At 39.4% G+C, this 20,187-nt stretch overlaps 1 protein-coding gene across 1 annotated transcript; it reads right to left on the bottom strand.

Annotated features, from left to right (window-relative positions):
- Positions 1-4,372: 4,372 nt before the first annotated feature.
- On the bottom strand, positions 4,373-18,994 carry LOC124155060 (probable G-protein coupled receptor No18). The gene is made up of 2 exons (XM_046528798.1): positions 18,907-18,994; positions 4,373-5,987 (listed from the first exon to the last, which is right to left on the bottom strand). Exon 2 carries the CDS (start codon positions 5,958-5,960, stop codon positions 4,527-4,529), a length of 1,434 nt encoding a protein of 477 aa, XP_046384754.1. The 5' UTR covers positions 5,961-5,987; positions 18,907-18,994; the 3' UTR covers positions 4,373-4,526.
- Positions 18,995-20,187: the final 1,193 nt, after the last annotated feature.

The raw sequence follows: 20,187 nt of genomic DNA, 5'->3' as shown, positions 1-20,187 counted from the left end.
GCCAGTAGGAACAAATATTACAAATGACGTGTAGGCCGAAAACGCACCATTTTTAAACTGCAGAAACTTTGAGCCAAGCCCTCCCATTGGCCGCGAGATTGCCCTATTTCCGGATGCTTTGGAAAACTCATGGCTCCCAATGACTCCCTATCTTTGATGTAATCCCCTAACTGACGTAAGTCCGAAGTTTTTGGTATGGAATGGTATTCGGAGGGGGCGACGGACAGCTGAGGTTATTTTGCGCCATGAAGTAGGGGTTAATAAGGAAGGGTGGGCGTCGGCATTAGCTTATTCCTAATGAAAGGCGCCAAGGGGACCACGGCATAACATCCCATCTGACGGACGGAGCGTTGCACTTGAAATTTCCCCCCACATTATTCTAGCAGGGACCGGGCAATCTCTGAAAATTCTGTGCCACCGTCGGGATTTGAACCCGAGTCCACGGGGCTGGAAATGCCAACACTCCTGCCACCACACCAACCCGATCCCAAAGTTCTTGGTTTTCTGTCCCCTTGACATGAGCGCACCCAGCGGGGGAGTAGGGGGCAGCTGCCCCTACCCTAGAAACTATAGTAAATTTAATTCAAAACGAAAGTCTTGAACAAAATTTGTTTAAATCCTGGAAAAGTGATAGTATTATTAAACATGTAATTAAAATAAATTTTTTCCGAGCAAATAATTTAAAAAAATACAATAAAGCGCTGTTATAATTTTCTTGAAATTTTGGTTTCATAACTTTTCAGTGTCAATGACCACGGCTTCTCCCTCCCCCCCCCCCCCCTAGTATTGATAAAGGGTATTCCCTTGTATCTAAACTTTGTTTCTCTGCCTCCTAAACTCCCCCTAATTTCTCCCGCTCCTTCCTACCTTCTCCCCCACCACATTCTTCTATCTGATATTTTAAACCCCCACTATTTTGAAGATAGATATATCTACTGAAGATATATATATATCCATCCGAAATGGAATGGAAATTTTATGTTAGTTTCGATTAGTACCTGATTATGGTAGTATAAAAATTGAAACACGTGTAGTACTCTGCTAGTAAAATTGAGGGCAATAAGATTTCTTCCATGATCCTTAGTTATGTTGTTCCACGACATCTCTTCCCTAATCGTTGACTGCACTCTAGTCATTGGTCATTCATTTTATCAATTTAATATTATCATTGTTATTTTTTTAGTATATCATAATTTTTGCTATTTTTATAACTACTATTGTGAAATGTATCTACCAAGATAACGCTTGATATCCCTGAATTCCTTTTATGATTGTTATACGCTCTTTCAACGCATAGAACATTCTTCACTGTCTTCATAACGATATAGTTGTAGATAACATCTTAAACTGCTGCATTTATTTTGCTATTTCATTGAAGGTGCGTCAAAGTATTGATTCCATTGGACCAAAAAACAGTTAAGTTCAGTTAGACTAGCAGCATAAAAAATTATTTCCAATTAAATATTTATTATAGCTCTCCAGAGAATAAGGCAATGGCAATACTGAATGCCTACCCAGTCACATGACAGAATTTTAAGAATGCGATTTCCAAATAATTTCTTAAAAACAGCCATTAGAACGATTTTCTGATGCTTAAAAAAGATAAAAATTTGGTTAAAAGCATTAATTAGCATTCAAACATATGCAATAAACATAAGTATAATATATAAAATTAATTTTAACGACAATGAAACTCTATGCAATTCAAGTGATAAGATTTATATTTCAAAGCCATTTTCTTCCCGATACATAAAAAAATTTATTGAGATTAATCTGAATGACATCAGCATCTTCATTTGGAGGCAATCATCCATCAAGTGGATCCATCACTCCCGCTTGCTCACACTTAATTCCTGACGTAATATTTGATGTTTTCTCTGAGGTAAAGTTTTCATTTCCCAATTGCAAGTAAACGTTGACATGCGTCTACACTCATAAGTCAAAGAAGAAATTATACATTTATGGTGTAATTAAATAAAACAAAATACTACCGCTCCAAAATAAATTATGGATCCACTTAAGGCTTTTTCACACCCCCATCATCAATGTCGGTGCCCAGAAAAACCATTTCTCGTCATTCTTTCCAGTGAATATTCTGATAGAACATCTCTTTAAAATTCTAGCTAAGATTTTAATAGATATAGTACGAGTATATTTCCAGATGATGTTTATATCCTTGTGGCTCAGAGGCTACAATAAGAAAATTACACCAGTTTAAAGAAAACTCGTGAATAAAGCGTGGTATCGGTTAATTGAGGATTTATTCATGGATTTATGTGGTCTATCTGCGAAATTTTTGATTCTCAAGTGGAGAGAACCAAATTTTTATTAATTGTCGTTCATCAAATTTTGTAGGTGCTGGCATCACCATCACGTGTTCTTGAGTCAAAATTTTGTGGTTTCAAGTGGGACAAGGAGGAGAATAAACCTTGCAGGAGCTTTGGTAGAGAACTTTTTCTCAACTAAACGACTTTTAGTTCGAAAAAAATATTACTATATTCAAAGCTTTGGTCACAGGCGGCGGCCTCACTGTGATTTCCGTCATGGACCTTTATTGGTGATTCATTTATAGCCAATTTTAATGAATATAACTTAATGGGTATACTTACGAATATTTGGGTATACATAGGTACGTTTGTACTATATTCTTTTTGGGAGCATTAACGTCGATTTAAAGAATTGAAATTTGCCGGGAAGAAGTTGGTTTTCAAAATGTAAGTCTTATCGTTGTAATTCTGCAATATTTGAAGAAAACGAGAACAAACTTAGCATGATTAATAATAACTCATTCCAAGTGGACATTATTCTCGAAAACCGGGGAGGTAATTTTTTTTGCTTTTACACTCGTTATTATGGTAATTTGCGTGGGCCTGTCTTTATAGACTAGGTTCCACATAATTCGTTAATTTTGAATTTGAATTTTTTTAAACTGTCTTATCCAGAGTAGTTTATCTGAAATGATTATTTATATCACATTGATATAAATAATCATTTCAGATGGGAAGCAAGATAACTAGTGACGGGAGAAGCAAGAAAGAAATTATCAGCAGAATAGCCCAGGCGAAGAGAGCATTCCACCAAAAGAGAGACCTGCTTACAGCGGGAAACTTAAATATGGAAGTAAAGAAACAATTTATAAGAACCTACATCTGGAGTATGCTCCTATACGGAAGTGAGGCATGGACAATGACCGCAGCGGAGAAAGCAAGGATAGAGGCCTTTGAAATGTGGTGCTACAGAAGAATGATGAAAATCAAATGGATCGACCGAGTTAGTAACGAGGAAGTCCTAAGAAGGGTAGGAGAGAAGAGAAGCCTCATGAAAACCTTAATAAGAAGACGGAACAACCTTATAGGCCACATCTTGAGACATGATGGCCTGATGAAGACAATCGTCGAAGGACAAGTGGAAGGCAAGAATGGAAAAGGAAGACCCCGAACAAAATATATGGAACAAGTAAAGAGAGATGTGAAAGAGAAGAAATACGTAGGTGTGAAAAGATTAGCTGATAGGAGAACTGAGTGGAGAGCTGCGTCAAACCAATCCTAGGATTGTTGACCAGTGATGATGTTGATATCACATTGAATAGTAAATAATACATTTAATTTCCATTGTGTCTAAATAGTAAATGAATTACTGATTAAATTGCAAAATATAGTCATTCAGATTAACCTCAGTAAAAAAATTAAGTGTGTCAGGAAGATGGTTTTCATATATTAATTTTATGGCTGAAATTTACAGGTGCCAAGGGGCTCCACTGTCGTGAAAATAAATTATTTTATCATTGTGTATTGCATTTGTTTGACTGCTAATTTTTAAATGCACTTAACCAAGTTTTAATCTTTACAATTCATTTTGTAATTTTAGTTTCATATTTGAGTGGTACATTATCAATGGACCTGGTGACATTCATTTGCTGTAACCTTAATTTAATTTTAGATAGTACTTTTAGGCTACCAAAATCAATCGCTCATCAATTAAGGAAGAATTTCAGAATTGAGAATTTCCCAATGAACTTTAAAAAACTGAAAACCTTTTTTTACGTTTTTCAGTTTTACGCCGAGGAACAGCTGGTGAGCTCATTTTCTCAGTAACAGATATTTTCGGATATTAGAACGTGATACAGTAACTATGCTTTCTCTTCCATTTCCGATCAATATTCTTGAAACATTATTGCATTTTTGAGGTATAAATGGAAGAAAGGACGTACGCCTGGGCCTCTTTTCCGCTATAATGACCCACCATCAATCACGTGAGTAGCTTGGCCCTAATTTAATTAAAATATCGATCAATTTCTGGAAATAATGCATAGATACACATGAGTTCGCTACGATAACAGACTTTGCTACGGAAATAAGAAGCAATATGGCATTATAATTAATCCTTCATATTTTCTCGGGGATACAATTGCCACAATAGTCGTAAATAAAATTTTCAATGCTGTTATAAATATTGATATGTTATTTCTTTACATTTTCCATCGTGAGTTAGGTGCAACACAGTCACTTCAAATCCACTGCTTTCTGCTACAGGTGAAGAATTTTTTTGAACGCTCTTCTAAACTCCTTATTAAACACAGTATATATTAGAGGGTTGAGAGTTGAATTGATGTAACCTAACCAGGTTATAAAATTTCTAAACTGAAAGGATAGTTTACACGTGCTGCATAACACAAGTACGAGATACATGACGAAGAAGGGTAGCCAACACACGACAAACGCACCCATTATCAAACCGAGTGTCCTGGCCAACCTCCTCTCCTTTGACTGAGTCAGTCTCTTCTTCTCCTCGTTGAAATCTTTCACTTTTAGTTCACCACTGAAAGGCACAGTCTTCGGTGACAATGTTTCCCCCGACTCTGAAGCATCAGAGATCTGGGATAAATTCTCTTGGTCCTGGAGGCCATACTTCTTACCGCCATGCACTTCCAACGCACTTCTCTGTCCGTCAGTTTCGAAAGGAAGATCACTACCAACGCTCCCATATTTCCTAGCTTCAAGTCCACAAACGTCTAACATTGCACCTTCACTAGAAGAAATGTTTACTCTTTCACCGCCATTGTCAGGTGATGAATTAGATTTGATCACGAGAGAATTATCGAACTGGTCAGCGTCTCTTGCGCTTAGAGCCAATACTTTTCCACCTGAAGAGATATCTTCTCTTGAACTGCGTTGGGACCACTCCGAGATCCCCTGGCTGGAATGTCTCGCGCCATCGGTTTGGCTACGTAATCCAGTGGCACTCGTGACTTGGCTACGACCCTCTGCGTCGGTTACACAAATCTGGACCGTGTTCTGTTCCAACCTGCGCCGTATTCTGACGAAGAGACGCGCGTATATGAAGGTGGTAACTAAAAGGGTCAAATAGAACAGACCAATTATCATGGACACTACCAAATTGTTGTACGACTTGAGTAGGCAGACGGAAAGTTTTTCGATCTCTTCGGACGATTCCTCCCCTCCGAATAAGAGTGAAAAGGAGAGAACGAAGGAGGAGGACCAGATGATCACGATGGTCGTCAGGATCCTTCGCACCGTTCGCGTCTTCATGTGCGCTACAGGGTCCTTGATGGCCCAGTAACGATCCAGGGCGATGGCGCAGAGGTGAAGTATCGAAGCGGAGCAGCTGAGGACGTTGAAAGCCATCCACAGCCTGCAGAATTCCATGCCGAAAATCCAACGTCCCATCATGCAGTCAATCATGCTGAACGGTAGCACCAGAACCGCCACGGTGATGTCCGTCCCAGCCAGGGAAGCTATGAAGTAATTAGGAGGAATCCGAAGTGACCTGATCCTAAAAACTGACATTATGACGAGAGTGTTTCCCGCCACGGTGAGAAGTATGATAGATGATAGGACCACACCGGTGATGGCTGCTTCCCATTCTGGCACGGGATCTACGGTGAAATTCACCGCAGAAAACGAGGTACTGTTGTCTTCTGCCACCTTCTCCAAGTCCATTTGTCACGCAATGTTTCTCTGCGGCCTCTGAAAGATAGAAAAAGGAGGTATCCAATGTTTATTTTGTCCAATTCCAATCGTAAATCAGTATAGTATTCATTCCTAGCAATTCGTTTTCATGAAAGCTTTTGACGGAAGGATGACAAGGGATTGCAGATATTTTATTTGTACGGGAAACAGAACATGCACTTCTTTCATTCCGAGCTTAAGTTTATCGCGAACAGGGATTTACGTGTCGTAAACATCATGTGCATTTGCCTTATCTTACATTTTCCATTTGAACGTTACCTCTGGGGAAATTATTCCAAAGTCACCTGACTATTGATTTCCTAGAGAGGAATAAACTCATGAAATAAATATTGGACTTCGGAGGTATTCCACGTGCTTTTTGTAGTTAGTATTGCTTGTAAATCGTTTAAAGTTAATGTCTGTGTAGCTTAATTAGCCACGAGAAGGTGAGTACTGCAAGTTTTACCGTTACATGCCGGCTTCAGAAGATCAGACCGAGGAAAGTGGGAACGATAACCTTATTTAACAATAAATGGCACAACAAATATGGCATGATTACCAAATGAGATATGCGTAGACTTAGCAATTGTTTCAGATAGGCACTGTAATTGTGTTATGAGAAAAATACATGCATCAATACAGTAGGAAAACGTGGACAATTTCTCAGGAAATTTCAAGGGGACGCGGCGGTTGATTTTTTTAGAGAATAGCACGAGAAAGAGGCGCTGTGCAAAAATAGGGTGCTCTGTATTTTTAAAAATGGTGATCAATATCATTAAATTTCCTTCTTTACGCAAGAAAGTGTGCTCCCTCAAAAACTAAATATTAGTACGCAAGATAAAATTGCAACACAAAATCCGATGCGGATGGAGATTGGTTTCATTCTTATCGATGACTGTGGGGGATGAACACAAAATGTTAAGGGCTAAACCAGTGCGCATGAGTCAGCTCGTGGGAAGTGAAGGAAGTGGCTGGGAACTACGAGGTCGCCACGGCTGTTTCCGGATGTCGTATCACTGATAAGCGCAGGAAAATGACAAGGAAGTCCATCGGGAAGGATGAGATGACCTGGAGGCTAACATATCTCCGTCTTCGGGTGAGCAGACTGCGTAGGATCGGAAACAAAAACACCCCCAAGATATTGTGGCAGTGTTCTTCCGCAAATGCGTGAATAGCGAGGCTGGATGACGACCCCAGTGAAATTATTTCCGGTGATTTTTACGAGGAAACCGCGTCAAAAAAATACAATAAAAGCATGTTAAATTGGATCCTTTTTAACGCGAATTCCATATAGCGGCTTGCCGTGATTTGTGGGTGAATTTTCTATCACATGAATACCGAATAAATTGGGAAATGTAAAATGAGAAATACGGAGGAAAAAATCGGGGTTTTTGATTTAAAATACTGATATATTCCTCTCAGGTTCTATGCAAACGCCGATAGTCAAACTGCTTTAGCAGAGTAACGATGGCCTTCAACAGTTGCAGATGCAGGCGTAAATTATCGCATAAACAGCTAAAAATTATAATACTGATAACAATATAACCAGGAAAGTGAACCGAACTATATACCTATGTACCTTCTTATATGAGGGGGTGATAAGCTAAGGGGTACAAGTGATTTTTTTATTTAAACAGAGTTAGGTGCAGGTGAAATACGCAAAAACGTGGTGGCCAAGGGATATGAGTGAGTCTATGTTCTCTGCTGATATCGAAAAATCAAGTGTGGAAAATCAATTGCACTGCTAAATATCTAGCTGATTTCGTTTGTTTTCTTAACCTAACTTCTGTACCTAACTCTATTTAGAAATAAAAATCACTTGTACCCTGGGCTTCTCACCCCTTCATATGACATGCGGCTCCATGTGGAGGAAGTTGTTAACATAGTTAAAATCTTTCCATTGAATTTATTTGAGCACTACGCATTTCGCTGCGGCACTTGCTGCTCTTGTTTTTGATGTAACTCATGTGGCACAGAATATTGTTGTAACAACGACACACGTCGTGTTCTTATAAGTTCAGTAGAAAGATTGCAATGTTTCACTTAACTTATATCTACCTCGTCAATTGATAAAACTCTTAGGTTAACCCTCTTCTTGTGGGAATGGAAGTAATAATAACGTTGCCATTTCCAAATGGTAATTTATTGAGATCGACCATGGTTTCACTACAGCGTAACATTGTCAAGGTCACCTTGTGGAAATTACCATGTGGAAATAGCAAAGTTATTATTCCTTCTATTTCTACGACTATGGATTTCCACCAAGTTAGGCCCGCTACTACTAATCCTCTTCTTGTGGTTTAAAAGTCGACGTTTCTTCCCCTCTAACGGGGACCTGGTCAAGATTAATGCCACTTCACAATGGACTCGTTAGTCCTGATGAGGCCTGCGGCAGAGGGGAAGATACGTTGACATTTAAACCACAAAACGTGGGTTATCCCATAAGTTTTATTAATTGATAAAATATGGACCGCGAAAGTTATAAAAATTTCATTACTCCTTCTAATCACTAACCTCACTCTTCTCCGATATTATTAATTTCAGCTACTAACTGGCTCAAAGGAAATTGTCCAAAGATAGGAAATCGAAATGCCAATTAAATTTCGTTGGAAAAGTAACTCCGAAACTGTTTTTCGATTGACACAGGCAATCAAGAATAGGAAGCCCCAGAGGGATAGGCTAAGGCTGACTCGGATCGGACCACCAGGACTTAAATTAGAAGCTTGCCTCTTTATGGTAGTGACAGTGACAGCATCAGAGAAGTCAGGATTGGAGGGATTCGCCAAGTGGTGTTACAGAGGAATGATAAAGATCAAATTGATAGATAGGTTTAAAAATGTGGAAGTTTTAAGCTAAGAAGAGAATTCTTTCGTGAACCTGGGAGGAATAAGGGACAACTTAATTCACCATTTCATAATGCATAATGTCCTGATGAAAACTATCTCTGAGGAACAAGTGGAAGAACGGCCTTGGATGAGATCTAATAGGGCAGGTTATGACGGATGAAGAAAATAAGAGTTACGTTGACAATTAAATATAAGCTGAGGGGAGAATTGAGTGGAGAGCTGCGTCAAACCTATCTGCGGATTGTTGACTCATGATTAGATATACGTGAAAATAGCATTTTAATTTTATAGCACTTTCAATTACAGTTTGTAGCTTTTTGTAGCATCTATTTTTTTCTTTTATTTTCATAATATATCGTTTGTAGTTTACAACAAAGATGAAACACAGTTATTTGAAAAAATATGGAAAAGTTTCAATAATTATGGGGTAGAACAATAATAAATTAAGGAATGGGATATATATTAAATAATTAAAAATGATATTAGTAGACTGAATATCGTCTGCACTAGTTGAACATCAACACTGAACAAGTTTCAACACTTTCATCCTTCAACCGGTTGCGTCTGTCAGTCACTACTAGATTGTACTGGCTGAAAAACCTCTCCGCATCCACGTTGCTAACTGGTGTCCAGATTGAGTGGAGTGCTATATTTCCAAACTCTGTTTTTTCTCGGCAGATGGCACGAAATATTTGCGTTGGATCCGTTGGATCAAAGAAGCTACCAGGGTTCTCTCTCAACCTCTCTAGTAGCTGCCGATGAAAATGCATGTAACCATCTATGAAGCATTAAGGCCAGCGAGAGGCCAGTATGTGGCGTAGCGAGGGTGGCGGTCTGGACCCCCTACCCTCCCTCCCCTAAATATAAAAACACAATTACTTCGCTTCATCATAAAAGAAAACAAAATATTGAAATACAATGAATTTACAGAAGGTTTCTTTGAAAATTGAAGTTTTTCCGATTTACAAAAAGTGCTAAAAATGTGTTCAAAAACCCTCTGCTTAGAACCCTGCTTTCCAAAAAATTTCCATAGATCCCCCTGGTTTTGGACACCCCCCTAACCCCGGACGAAATTCATGGGTATGCCACTGCCAGCGTCTCATGGCGGTACACGCGCAAGTTTCCCGCGAGACCTCCACACTCGAGGTGAGAACCGAGCGATCACTCCCGGTTCACCCGGTGCCGACTGGCCTCCTGCCGTGCGCTGCCGCCCAAAACCGTTGGTGCCTTCTCCGATCGACGAGTTTCAGTCAGACGTGGGTGGCGACGACGACGGCATTTTTGTCGGTGGCGGCTACTGACCCTCTTCCGACACTGAGGCGGTGGCACATGCGGCGGGGATCGGGTAAAATATAACTACATAACTACGTTCTTTCCAGGCAGGGGCGCAGCTAGGAATTAAGGCTGGGGGGATGGTTTAGGTGTAACTAATAACGGGGTGTGTCGGGGTATCAAATACCCACCAGGATAAGCTGTAGGCGCGAGATTAATAAATTGCGGAATTGTGAAGATAAATGGTTCAAAAATGGTGAGTTTTACGGCTTTCTGAGGGATACTTTATTAATCATTACGCTATTCTATTATTAATATCAATCCAATTAAGTAAAATGGATTAAACTAAAAATTTCTATGAGAATTTCTTCTCGCTGCGCCACTCTTTCTAGGAGCGGATTTTTTTTTATGACGACGCAAAATGTACGAGTTGACACCATGAAAGATCTCGATTAAATGTCAAATGCAAATGGCAGAAAGGAAAAACATAAAATGCCATTATCGTTAGATATAGATCGCTAACGATCCTTGGTAACATTTTAATAATCGTTGTCAAGGTCATACTTTAAAAAAAAACATTCCCATGAAGAAATGGAAGCGTTTCTGCCTTCCAGCAACTGTCGCATAGGCTGGTGAACTCGCCGATTTCGCGCGTTTAACAAGTTCGCAACGCAAACGTGAGCTGGTGGCAGCGCAGCGGTGTAGATTTTCCGCGCCTAAGGAGTCCCAGCCAATGAGAAGTAAGTGTGGGCGGAGCATTTCAAGAGCGCTCGGCACTAAATTTACGAATTTTCCATCGATAAGGCAAATTTGCGGTTTAAATATCATAAAAGATCAGTCATCGCGCCTATGTTGCATTTATTTACGTGCATCGCATCGAATATCGCATTTATCGCACATGCGATTTTCACATATCGGTAGGAAATTTTCCTTCATCAAAGAAAACGAAATGTATTGATTGCGATTCGTTACCCACCATTAGTGTATTCATAATATACAAATTATTTTGTTTTAGAAATCCCAGTTTAGACGAATGGCAACGGTCAATTTTAACCTCATTTGAAAAAGGCCAGATTGGCGCCCATGCGATGCCACTCCACGTGACGTCACAGGGACCAAGGCCCGTATCGTCAGTCGCTTCTTCAGCCATCCTTCATCTTCCTCGGCTCCTAAAGGATAGATTTCAGTTCGAGAGACGTCCGAAGGTCTTCTTCAGCGCACTTTGCTGGTGAAGGACTCATCGTCAGCGTAGGTTGGTCTGACCCAACCTTCACATCCACTTCACAAGCATTTCATCACTTTAAAGATTTTTAAACAGGCCTTACATAAAAGATAGGTCGGTAGAAATGATTTTGTTTTTATTATTTGTGATGGCGATAACGTTTTAATTTTGTTTACGTTCATTTTTCTGTTTATTTCTGCTTTACATTGCAATGTTATCCGTAAGCCGGTGCATCAAAGGCAATGATTGAACAGCGTATTATCATGGATATTAAAGCTGTAAGGAGATGTTTGTGTATTTCGACACTTAAAAACCTTAATTAGAGGTATTCCTGAGGCATAATCATTCGCGATCATGTTGAATGACATGTGATAAAAGTCGTCATACTAGACTCAATCCATCACCCAGCACGTAAAAATCATCTCTACATCGATGTAAAAAGCCTACAAAGAAAGTTTTCTTGCGCATCTGCACTAGAAATGGATATGGAGTAACTACGTAATGCAATTGTGTGCATCAAGTATTCCTCTTAAGCTTAGAAAGGGAAAGTTTAGTCACTTCTTATTCACATTTCAACGCAAAGGTTGATTATTTACATTAATAAGATATTATTGCCTTTGTGTATGGCATCATTACTGTAGCCGATTTAGCACAGTCAATAGCGCCCGTCGCTGCTACGCGGAAGGTCTACGTTCGATGCTGCTTGAAGGTGAATTTTTTTTAGCTTTTTTTGTATTTCTTTAGCATAAACTTACGTTAAACTATTAATTTTATGATTTTAAATCAGAATAGTGTTTTCTGGATTGAAAATCTTTCACGCGCACTGTGCACGCTACGTCGGTTTTATTATCTTTTGATTTTGATAGTTTTTATCGAACTGCTGTGGCCATTTCGGTATCAATTACCAAACCAGTTTGATATAATTTATCAAACTGGTTTGGTAATTGTTACTAAATTTTTCAATGAGCCATATGGCGACCGAAAAGTTTGATAAAATTGATCAGAATTCGATAGTTCTAACTAAACCTTTCTTCCGCGTACGATTACTTATCTCGGCAATACTTGAGGAATTGCCAAAATCCAGTGGAATTTTATTCGGAAAGGGAATGATGGCTTTAAAATAAAACAACACGTTGGCAAACAACTTTTTGCATTATATTACCTACACCCCAGGAATTATTTAATTATCATGTTGGCTTACGTTAATGCTGGATTGTTTAGGTGTACGTTTCGACTACTAAAGACTATAGTTGATATTTACTAATCATCTAACTGAGGAAACTTGTTGCTTTTTTCCCACGCTTCGGTCTGTTGTATATTTGAAGTATGAATTATCTATGAATTTTCGGTGAATTTAATTTCTGATTCCAATGCAAACTGTCACTGCGTCCGTTTTCTTATTTTCTTGAATATCCCTATGTTTGATTACCAAATTAAACAGAAAAACTCTTTCCGCGTTACCCATTCGCTCCATTTCGGCATATTTTGTGACCCATGTGAAGCTAGGTGAGTTATGCTTTGTCTTTGTTTGACTGGATGAACGGATCTCAGAACCGGACATTCCATGAGCGACGAAAATGATCCAAAAGACCAGCTTAAGTCGGAAGATAAAGAAGAGCTTCACTGAGGATCGTCTCTCGAACGTAATCGCGTCCTTCGCGAAGGAGGCCGCCGAAGGAATCCTAAGTGAAGACGAGATCTGAAGGAGCGACTGACGATATGGGCCCTAGTGTCTAATTTCTATACGAGTAGATAGGAGTTTTACATTGTCTGAGATTACTAATGCATGCATGAGGCACAGAGCTCAGGGAAACATCTCTTAATAATCACACATTAAAATTACCTAAGTTCGGAAAGTTTCCTTCGCTTGATAGGGGAATAGCAACCCTTATTAAAGCCAAGCGCTACCTGCTAGCAGCCTGCGTCGTATCAGCGCTCAAGTCTCGCCCCAAGGTCACCTCACACGCCGGCAGCTGGAACCAGAAATACGTCACACGGACTTTTCCCATCATTCCTACTTAGCCGTCGCGTTTCCGCGCGCTTGAAAATTTTCACTTTTTGTTTAATCGCGAAAAATAGATATCGTCATTCGAAAATCTAAGAGCGTGAAATGCGAACTTCAGGAGTAATAATCTTTCGATTTAGGCAATAAAAAAATAATAGGAAACCACCCTATACTCATGATGATGATAATAAACTTGAGTACTCTACCTCTTCCTTCGGAAGGGACGTGAAGTCGCGGTCCACTTGCCGTATTCCGTTACCAGCAGGCTACTGTCGACAGCAAGCTCCTCACCTCCTTCCACACTATTCATAATACCTCTTCTCCTGGTCTGAAGGGACTGAACTGAAGAACATAACGACGATCCTTGGGATCCTTGGTCACGCACGTAAGATTAGGGGATATCAGATGGTTAAGAAATGACGCATTGGCACAATGCTTTGGGAGGACCCAATCTGCTGTATACAGTCCTAGCGATATATTGCCCTTTAAATGCGTAGGATAAGGGAGGGTAAAGCAATATCAACATCAATCTGCCTCTAGGATGTGAGGCAGGGAATGACTAATCTACGCTGCTAGCTGCCTCAGCAGGAGTGTGGAGGGGGTTGTCAGAAAACCAGCCGTAAACATTGACACAAAAAACGGTACAGAAAATGATATGCACCTTGGAGATACGTGACTACTGAATCCCATCTGGCGTTTATTCAAGTCCATTATTGCTCGGAGGATTAACGGATCCTTTAAACTTCGGAACCGTTCGGAAGAACCTCTCTCATAATTTACCGTATCTTTCGGACCTAGATGTATAGGGAGGTCCTTAATTGTTCTGTGTTGCTCTGAAAGGTATCTATTCTTCGTAGCTCAAGCAATATAGGCTTAAAACTTAGTATATAAGTCTCTTACGCCTCCCAACTATAGTTTTGTAAAAATGTGTAACGCTTTCTGTTCGCTCATAGCAGTTTTTGACGAATCGCGGACTAGGATGAAAAACTATGTGAAATTAGCCGTCGTCAACGTTCATAATAGTTATTGAAAGTCTGATTATAATAGGATAAAATTCGCGATGCTCAGCGAGAAAATGAACTTTTTCTTGAAATATATAACAGAATACTAGTGCCCGCCTTTGAGAATATTTCCTACGACAAATGGCAACATTCACACATAAAAGCTGAATTTTACCAAGGATAAATTCCTGCGTAACTAATTCATGTAGCTTTCGGATCCCTTAGACGCCAAAAAAATATTTCAAAATTAAAGTTTTCTCGTATATATTTCTCAGGAAAAAAATGTGTAGAGGAAGTTTTTTTGCAATTTGAGAGCAAATTTAACCTCAAGAAAATTACTCATAACCGATTTCAAAAATAACACCTACTTATTGCAAGCACAGATTAATTGAGGACGTTTATGTTAATTATTTTCCCACAAAAAAAACACTTTTGGGTCAAAAGCAAGCTATTTTCGATTTCAACTCACTGAGTGTCGCTATGGTTTTAGAAATTACATAAATGAGCTCAAAATCGAGTCGCGCCGCAAAATATTTCGGGTATAGATTCTAAGTGAGGCAGTGATTAGGTTTCTTGCGAATGCCGAGGGAAACTTTTCGTCTGAGAAACTAGCGGGCGTGAGATGGATCAGCAAAAGAGCGCTTGATTCACGGGTTCCTAACGTGGCGACGCGACGGTCAATAATAAACAGACTCAGGGCTAAATGATCTGCAAGGTCACACAAGCCCAAACGGGACAAGGAGATAACAACTTCTATTTTGCGGGGAGGCGCATGGGTTGAGAATGAGAACTGACTACAGCGCCCAACGAGTACCAACCGATGAGTAGGTAAACATAAGCAAGAGCGTTTAAGGCGTTGTTGTTACCAAAGGTTGAGGCAAACTATGAAACTCCCAGCTTCTATATCATGGTTATTATTAAAGTATTCTACCGATTGAGGTAGGTTTCCATCGAGTACTTGAGAACAATTCTAGGATCCTCCCTCCCCATCAAGCACTTCCCCCTTCAATTCACAATAAGGCATACTCCCCTTCATTCTATCTAAAAATCCTATTCTTCTCCTTCCTCTCCCGCGTTTACCTAACATTGTACCCTCTAATACTGTCTTCGAAAACCCCCCCGCTAAGAACTCGCTCCATCCATACCTTCTGTCTCCACTGTATCTCATCTAAAAGCTGCCTTTCCTCAACCATGTTCAGCACTTAATCCTTCCTCCTCCTCTCCGTCCACTTCACCATCTCTATTCTTCGCCACACCCACATCTCGAATGCCTCCAGTCTTCTCTCGTCTTCCTTCCTAAGTTTCCACGTTTCTGCACCGTAAAGCGCTACACTCCAGATCAGACTCTTCACTAACCTTTTCTTTAAACCCTTACTTTACGATCCTCTCAGAAGCTCCTTCCTGTTCATGAACGCCTCCTTTGCTGATGCAATTATCTCCCCCATTTCCTTAGGTAGAGGTTAAAAAATCAAATTCTCACAAACGCAGTTTACGATAATCTCCATGCCTATCCTTCTTGATCAACGAAAATTTTACTGAAAATAAATTTTCCAAAATCGACAACACGAAATATAAAGTTATTTTCGAATCAGCATATCATTCTGACACCTTATAAATACGGGGTGTTTCAGGAGGAATCTGTAATACTTCAAGAGGTGTTAAGGGCGACAATTTCAAGCATTTTTTTCCCATAAACATCGGGTGCATGCATGAAATTTGTTCATCATCATGTCTTGCTCACACTAATTAAGTCTCATTGAAAAGAAAATTTTCTCAGGGGTCCAAATATATAAGCCAAAATTCTCCTAGTACACCACAAAAGTCATTAAATGGAAATAAAAACTTCTGAAATATCGCTTGAAGTCACGTGACCTGAAACGCCTTCTGACACCATCGCGCGGTACACAATTCACTTCGTAAGAGAGTAGAGCCTTTATTGCAAGAGATCGAAGTAAACATTATCGTCGAGCTTTATTATACTTTTTCTAGGGACAAATTGACTTAAGGGGGATTTAAGAAGGCGCAATATGACAGTTCACCTTTGGTCGACTCCCTTATGGCGGCTGATTTCCTGAAAAATAATGATTGCTTCGTCACTACCCCGATGCGTGGAGTAGAAGCAAGCAGATAAATAATTACGCGATTGATAAAAATTATATTACGAACGTTTTTAAATATTTCTTTATTATTCAGTTAGATTCGATAGATCCATTGCCAACTGAAAATCCATTTTGTCTATTTACTAACTAACCTACCAATCGAAACTTAGATAGTTATCCCCAATCGGACGGAGTTGATGATCGTTAAAAGGTAATAAAGAAGTATTTGATAGACACAGAAATAAGTTTAAAGTACTATTTACACTGTATTTACTTCAGTTCCTGTTTTTGAACCGAGACCCACTGCGAAAACGAGTCGAAATTTCAGGTTTTGCGTTGACATGTAGTGAACTTTATGTGCATCGCAGCAATAAATATTGAGTTTACCAAAAGCCTCATACTTCTTGTATATCCCTTATTTTTCCCCGTGGTTTAATCGTAATCATCATTTATTCTCGTTAATATCCACCATCCTTCGTATTTAGTCCCACAATGGGCAGGCTCATGAGCACATTTCTAGGGTAGTTTACAAAGTGAAATAAGTGATACATCCTAAATTTGGTGGCCATCCGAGAAAAACTGGCGACTCGAAGAAACCCTAAGGTAACCCTGACTCAAGAGTGTAACTACGTTGAGAATACTTTATTATTCTTATTTATTTTACTTTGATAATATAGATAAAGTATTTAACTCCATTCTGTTGGTCATCGACCACTTTCTCCCTTATTTGTCCTTTGGGGCACAAGCAAAAACCTTCTCCGGCGAGAAAATAAAGGTACTTGAGCGACGAGGAACTATACACGTTTTAGATGGTTTTCACACGTTTTGCTTTGATTATCCATGCTGCAATACACTTACTGCATTAAGGAAATGATGTAGGTGTGTAACGTAGATCAAAATATGCAATCAACTTATTTTAATTATTTTTCCAAATCTCCCCAAACAATCCCCTTTATTTATTTCAACAACCCTGGCCCTGGCAACCCAACATATTCAAAATCAGCATTTTGGCATAAAAAAAGCAATTATTTCCGCCAAATTTGGTTTTAAGCCCCTACTTTGACAGATATCTATCTACTTCCTCGGGCTGTCATCAGTGGATACCGTACCGTTACGTCACGCGCGCATGCTCCGAAAACGTCGTGTTTTCAAGCAGTCGATGAAAATTAATTTTTAAAGACTCATAACTCAGCTAAAAAACATTATTCGTCCGCGAAATTTTCGGTGAGTACATTTGAGGCAAGGAGCTTCTTATTCTAGTACTTTAAAACAATTGTGCATGTTCCCCGTTTCCTCCCGAAACATCCTGTATAAGAATATGTGGGATGTATAGGATAGTCAGCGGGGAAATAGTATGGGCAGAACTTGGGAATAAAATAGCAGCAGAAAACTTTGTGGGGGAAAATGATTACCAGTTCAATATAGTCTTGGTCACTAAGGAAGAATATAAAAAAGTTTTTCGACTTAAATAGGAAAATGATTGACTGAAACAATTCAACTGCAAAAATCCTCGAGCTCTTTCCAAAAAATTAGTATTTTTTTAAATGATAAGTTCTTTTTTTTAATTTTTATGCTATATTTTCTAGTAATGATACAAACAGCCGTAGTGAATTTCCGCACTATTTTATTTGCTTGGCCGGTTTCAATGTTCATACATCATTATCAAGAGCTATCAAGCATTGAAACCGGTGGATCAAATAAAATGGTGTGGAAAATTACTACAGCGGTTTGTATCTTTACCATCGACGAATTTCCACAAAAAAACTCGTCAACAATCAATCTGGCTATATTTCTTCTGTTACAACCTGCCAACTTGTAGCTATTTTATCGTTAATAAATACATACAAAGCCCTCACAATGAACATGTCAAGTCACGCAGTTAGTGCGAATGTGTTGTTCTTGGAAGACTAACGCGCGTAGACATCCCATTTGCGAAGGAACCAAATGGGATTTTTGGGTTCCCCCAAATCAATAAATTCCGGCTGCATGACGTCACAGGTTCAGTGTGAGGGCTTTATATGTCGGAGGAGTTGATCATAGCCATTAGTAATCACTTGAACTGTTCATATAGGTAACTGGATTTGCCTTTTTAAATGAATTTTTATTTTTATCCGCGGAGGAATTAGGGCGAAACACTGCGTGGTATCCTTGGATGATGCTCGGTTTCAAATTGACCGATTAAGTATTGAGGAAGTGCTGAGAAGAGTGAGAAAAAAGAGAAGTCTTCAAAAAAACTCTAAGAAGAGGACGGAACAACTTGATCTGCCACATGCCTGGCCTGATAAATACAATCGTAGACAGATGGAAGGGAAGAAGGACAAGGGACGGCCCCGAATGAGTAACATACGACAGGTGAAAAATCTCAGCCATCTCCGGGAAGACATGTACCCTCAAGGAGGAAAACCGAGACTCAAGAAATCACATCAACCCGATCTACTAGCTAATTAAATTTTATCAAGCTGGAACGGAACGTGACAGTTTCCCATACTTACGTTTAGTGGAAGATACAAAACATCGGAGGACGGCTCTCTCGTGTCCCAAGGTAATTCGGAGAACTCGGAGCGTACAACTTCCACGAAAGCGCTGAAAAGAATGGCCGAAAATAAAAAAGATTGCCATGGAAAAGCCTCCAAGCGAGATCCTTCCTGAGTACTTCCTTTCCACTGGGATTTTTCCTTCTTTTTAATATCAGACCGTCATCACTTTTCCGGAAACCAATGTTTGCTGACGCACGACAGCTACCGAATAGCTACGCTGCTATATATGGAGCACCAAAGATATTTTGACGTACACCTCAACGTTAATTTTAAAAATAAAAATCCCTGTTCAGGTTGTTACTGTGTCAAACACTATATCTGGAATTTACCGTAGGGTACTATAATGGATTGAAAACGACATATCCACCTCTACTTAACGTGTGGATGGCAACGTCGAAAATGCTGTTTCGTATTTGTTAGTGGTAGATACCTGAGCAATAAATAATCTCAGTAACTTAATCCTCGGTTACTTGTCTAGCTGGAGTATTCATTTTTTGTTGATAACTTATAGAAATATGGGAGAAATTAAGAGGTATGCGCGCCGCTGGAGTATAAAATTAGTCTATGCCGCGGTTGTCAGTGCCGAGTCTACTGAAAATTAGATCGTGAATCTTCCAGAATACAGTTACTGTTAGGATGTATATTCAAAGCTTAGTATTGGTTTTGGTTTTTAATTCTTGGAGCTCATTTTTATTGACCACTTCTATCCGTAGAACAGTGGGCTGAAATCGAAAGAAGAGGACGAAATTATATAACATTTTTTGAAGTAGGTACTCGAAACTTTGCAACGTCATTCAAAAATGGTTGATAATCAATGTTCGGAATGTCAATTGCTATGAAATTAGGGTAAATTTCGGTGTAAGCATATTTTTTTAATCTTCTTCAAATTTGTCTTCGCCACGCTTCCATTATTTTGTTTTTTTGGATTTCCTACATCTTTTTCAACGCTATTTTGAATCCATTTAATGCAAAAAATATTGCACAATAGGGTGGTTTCCTATTATTTTTTTATTGCCGAAATCGAAACATTATTACTCCTGGAGTGCGCATTTCACGTTCTTAGGTTTTCGAATGACGAAATCTATTTTTCGAGATTAAACGAAAAGTGAAAAATTTCAAGCGCGCTAAAACGCGACAGCTAAGTAGGAATGATGGGAAAAGTCCGTGTGACGTATTTCTGATTACCTCTACCGCCTTGTGAGGTGACCTTGGGGCGAGGCTTGAGCGCTGAAACGA

This window comes from Ischnura elegans, chromosome 3 (assembly GCF_921293095.1).
Source record: "Ischnura elegans chromosome 3, ioIscEleg1.1, whole genome shotgun sequence".
NCBI lineage: Eukaryota > Metazoa > Arthropoda > Insecta > Odonata > Coenagrionidae > Ischnura > Ischnura elegans.
The sequence above is the reverse complement of the archived record's forward strand: the minus strand, read 5'-3'. Positions and strand labels throughout refer to the sequence as shown.

Bases quoted from the DNA above. Each gene is read 5' to 3' on its own strand.
- LOC124155060 (XM_046528798.1), bottom strand. From the start codon at position 5,960: ATGGACTTGGAGAAGGTGGCAGAAGACAACAGTACCTCGTTTTCTGCG.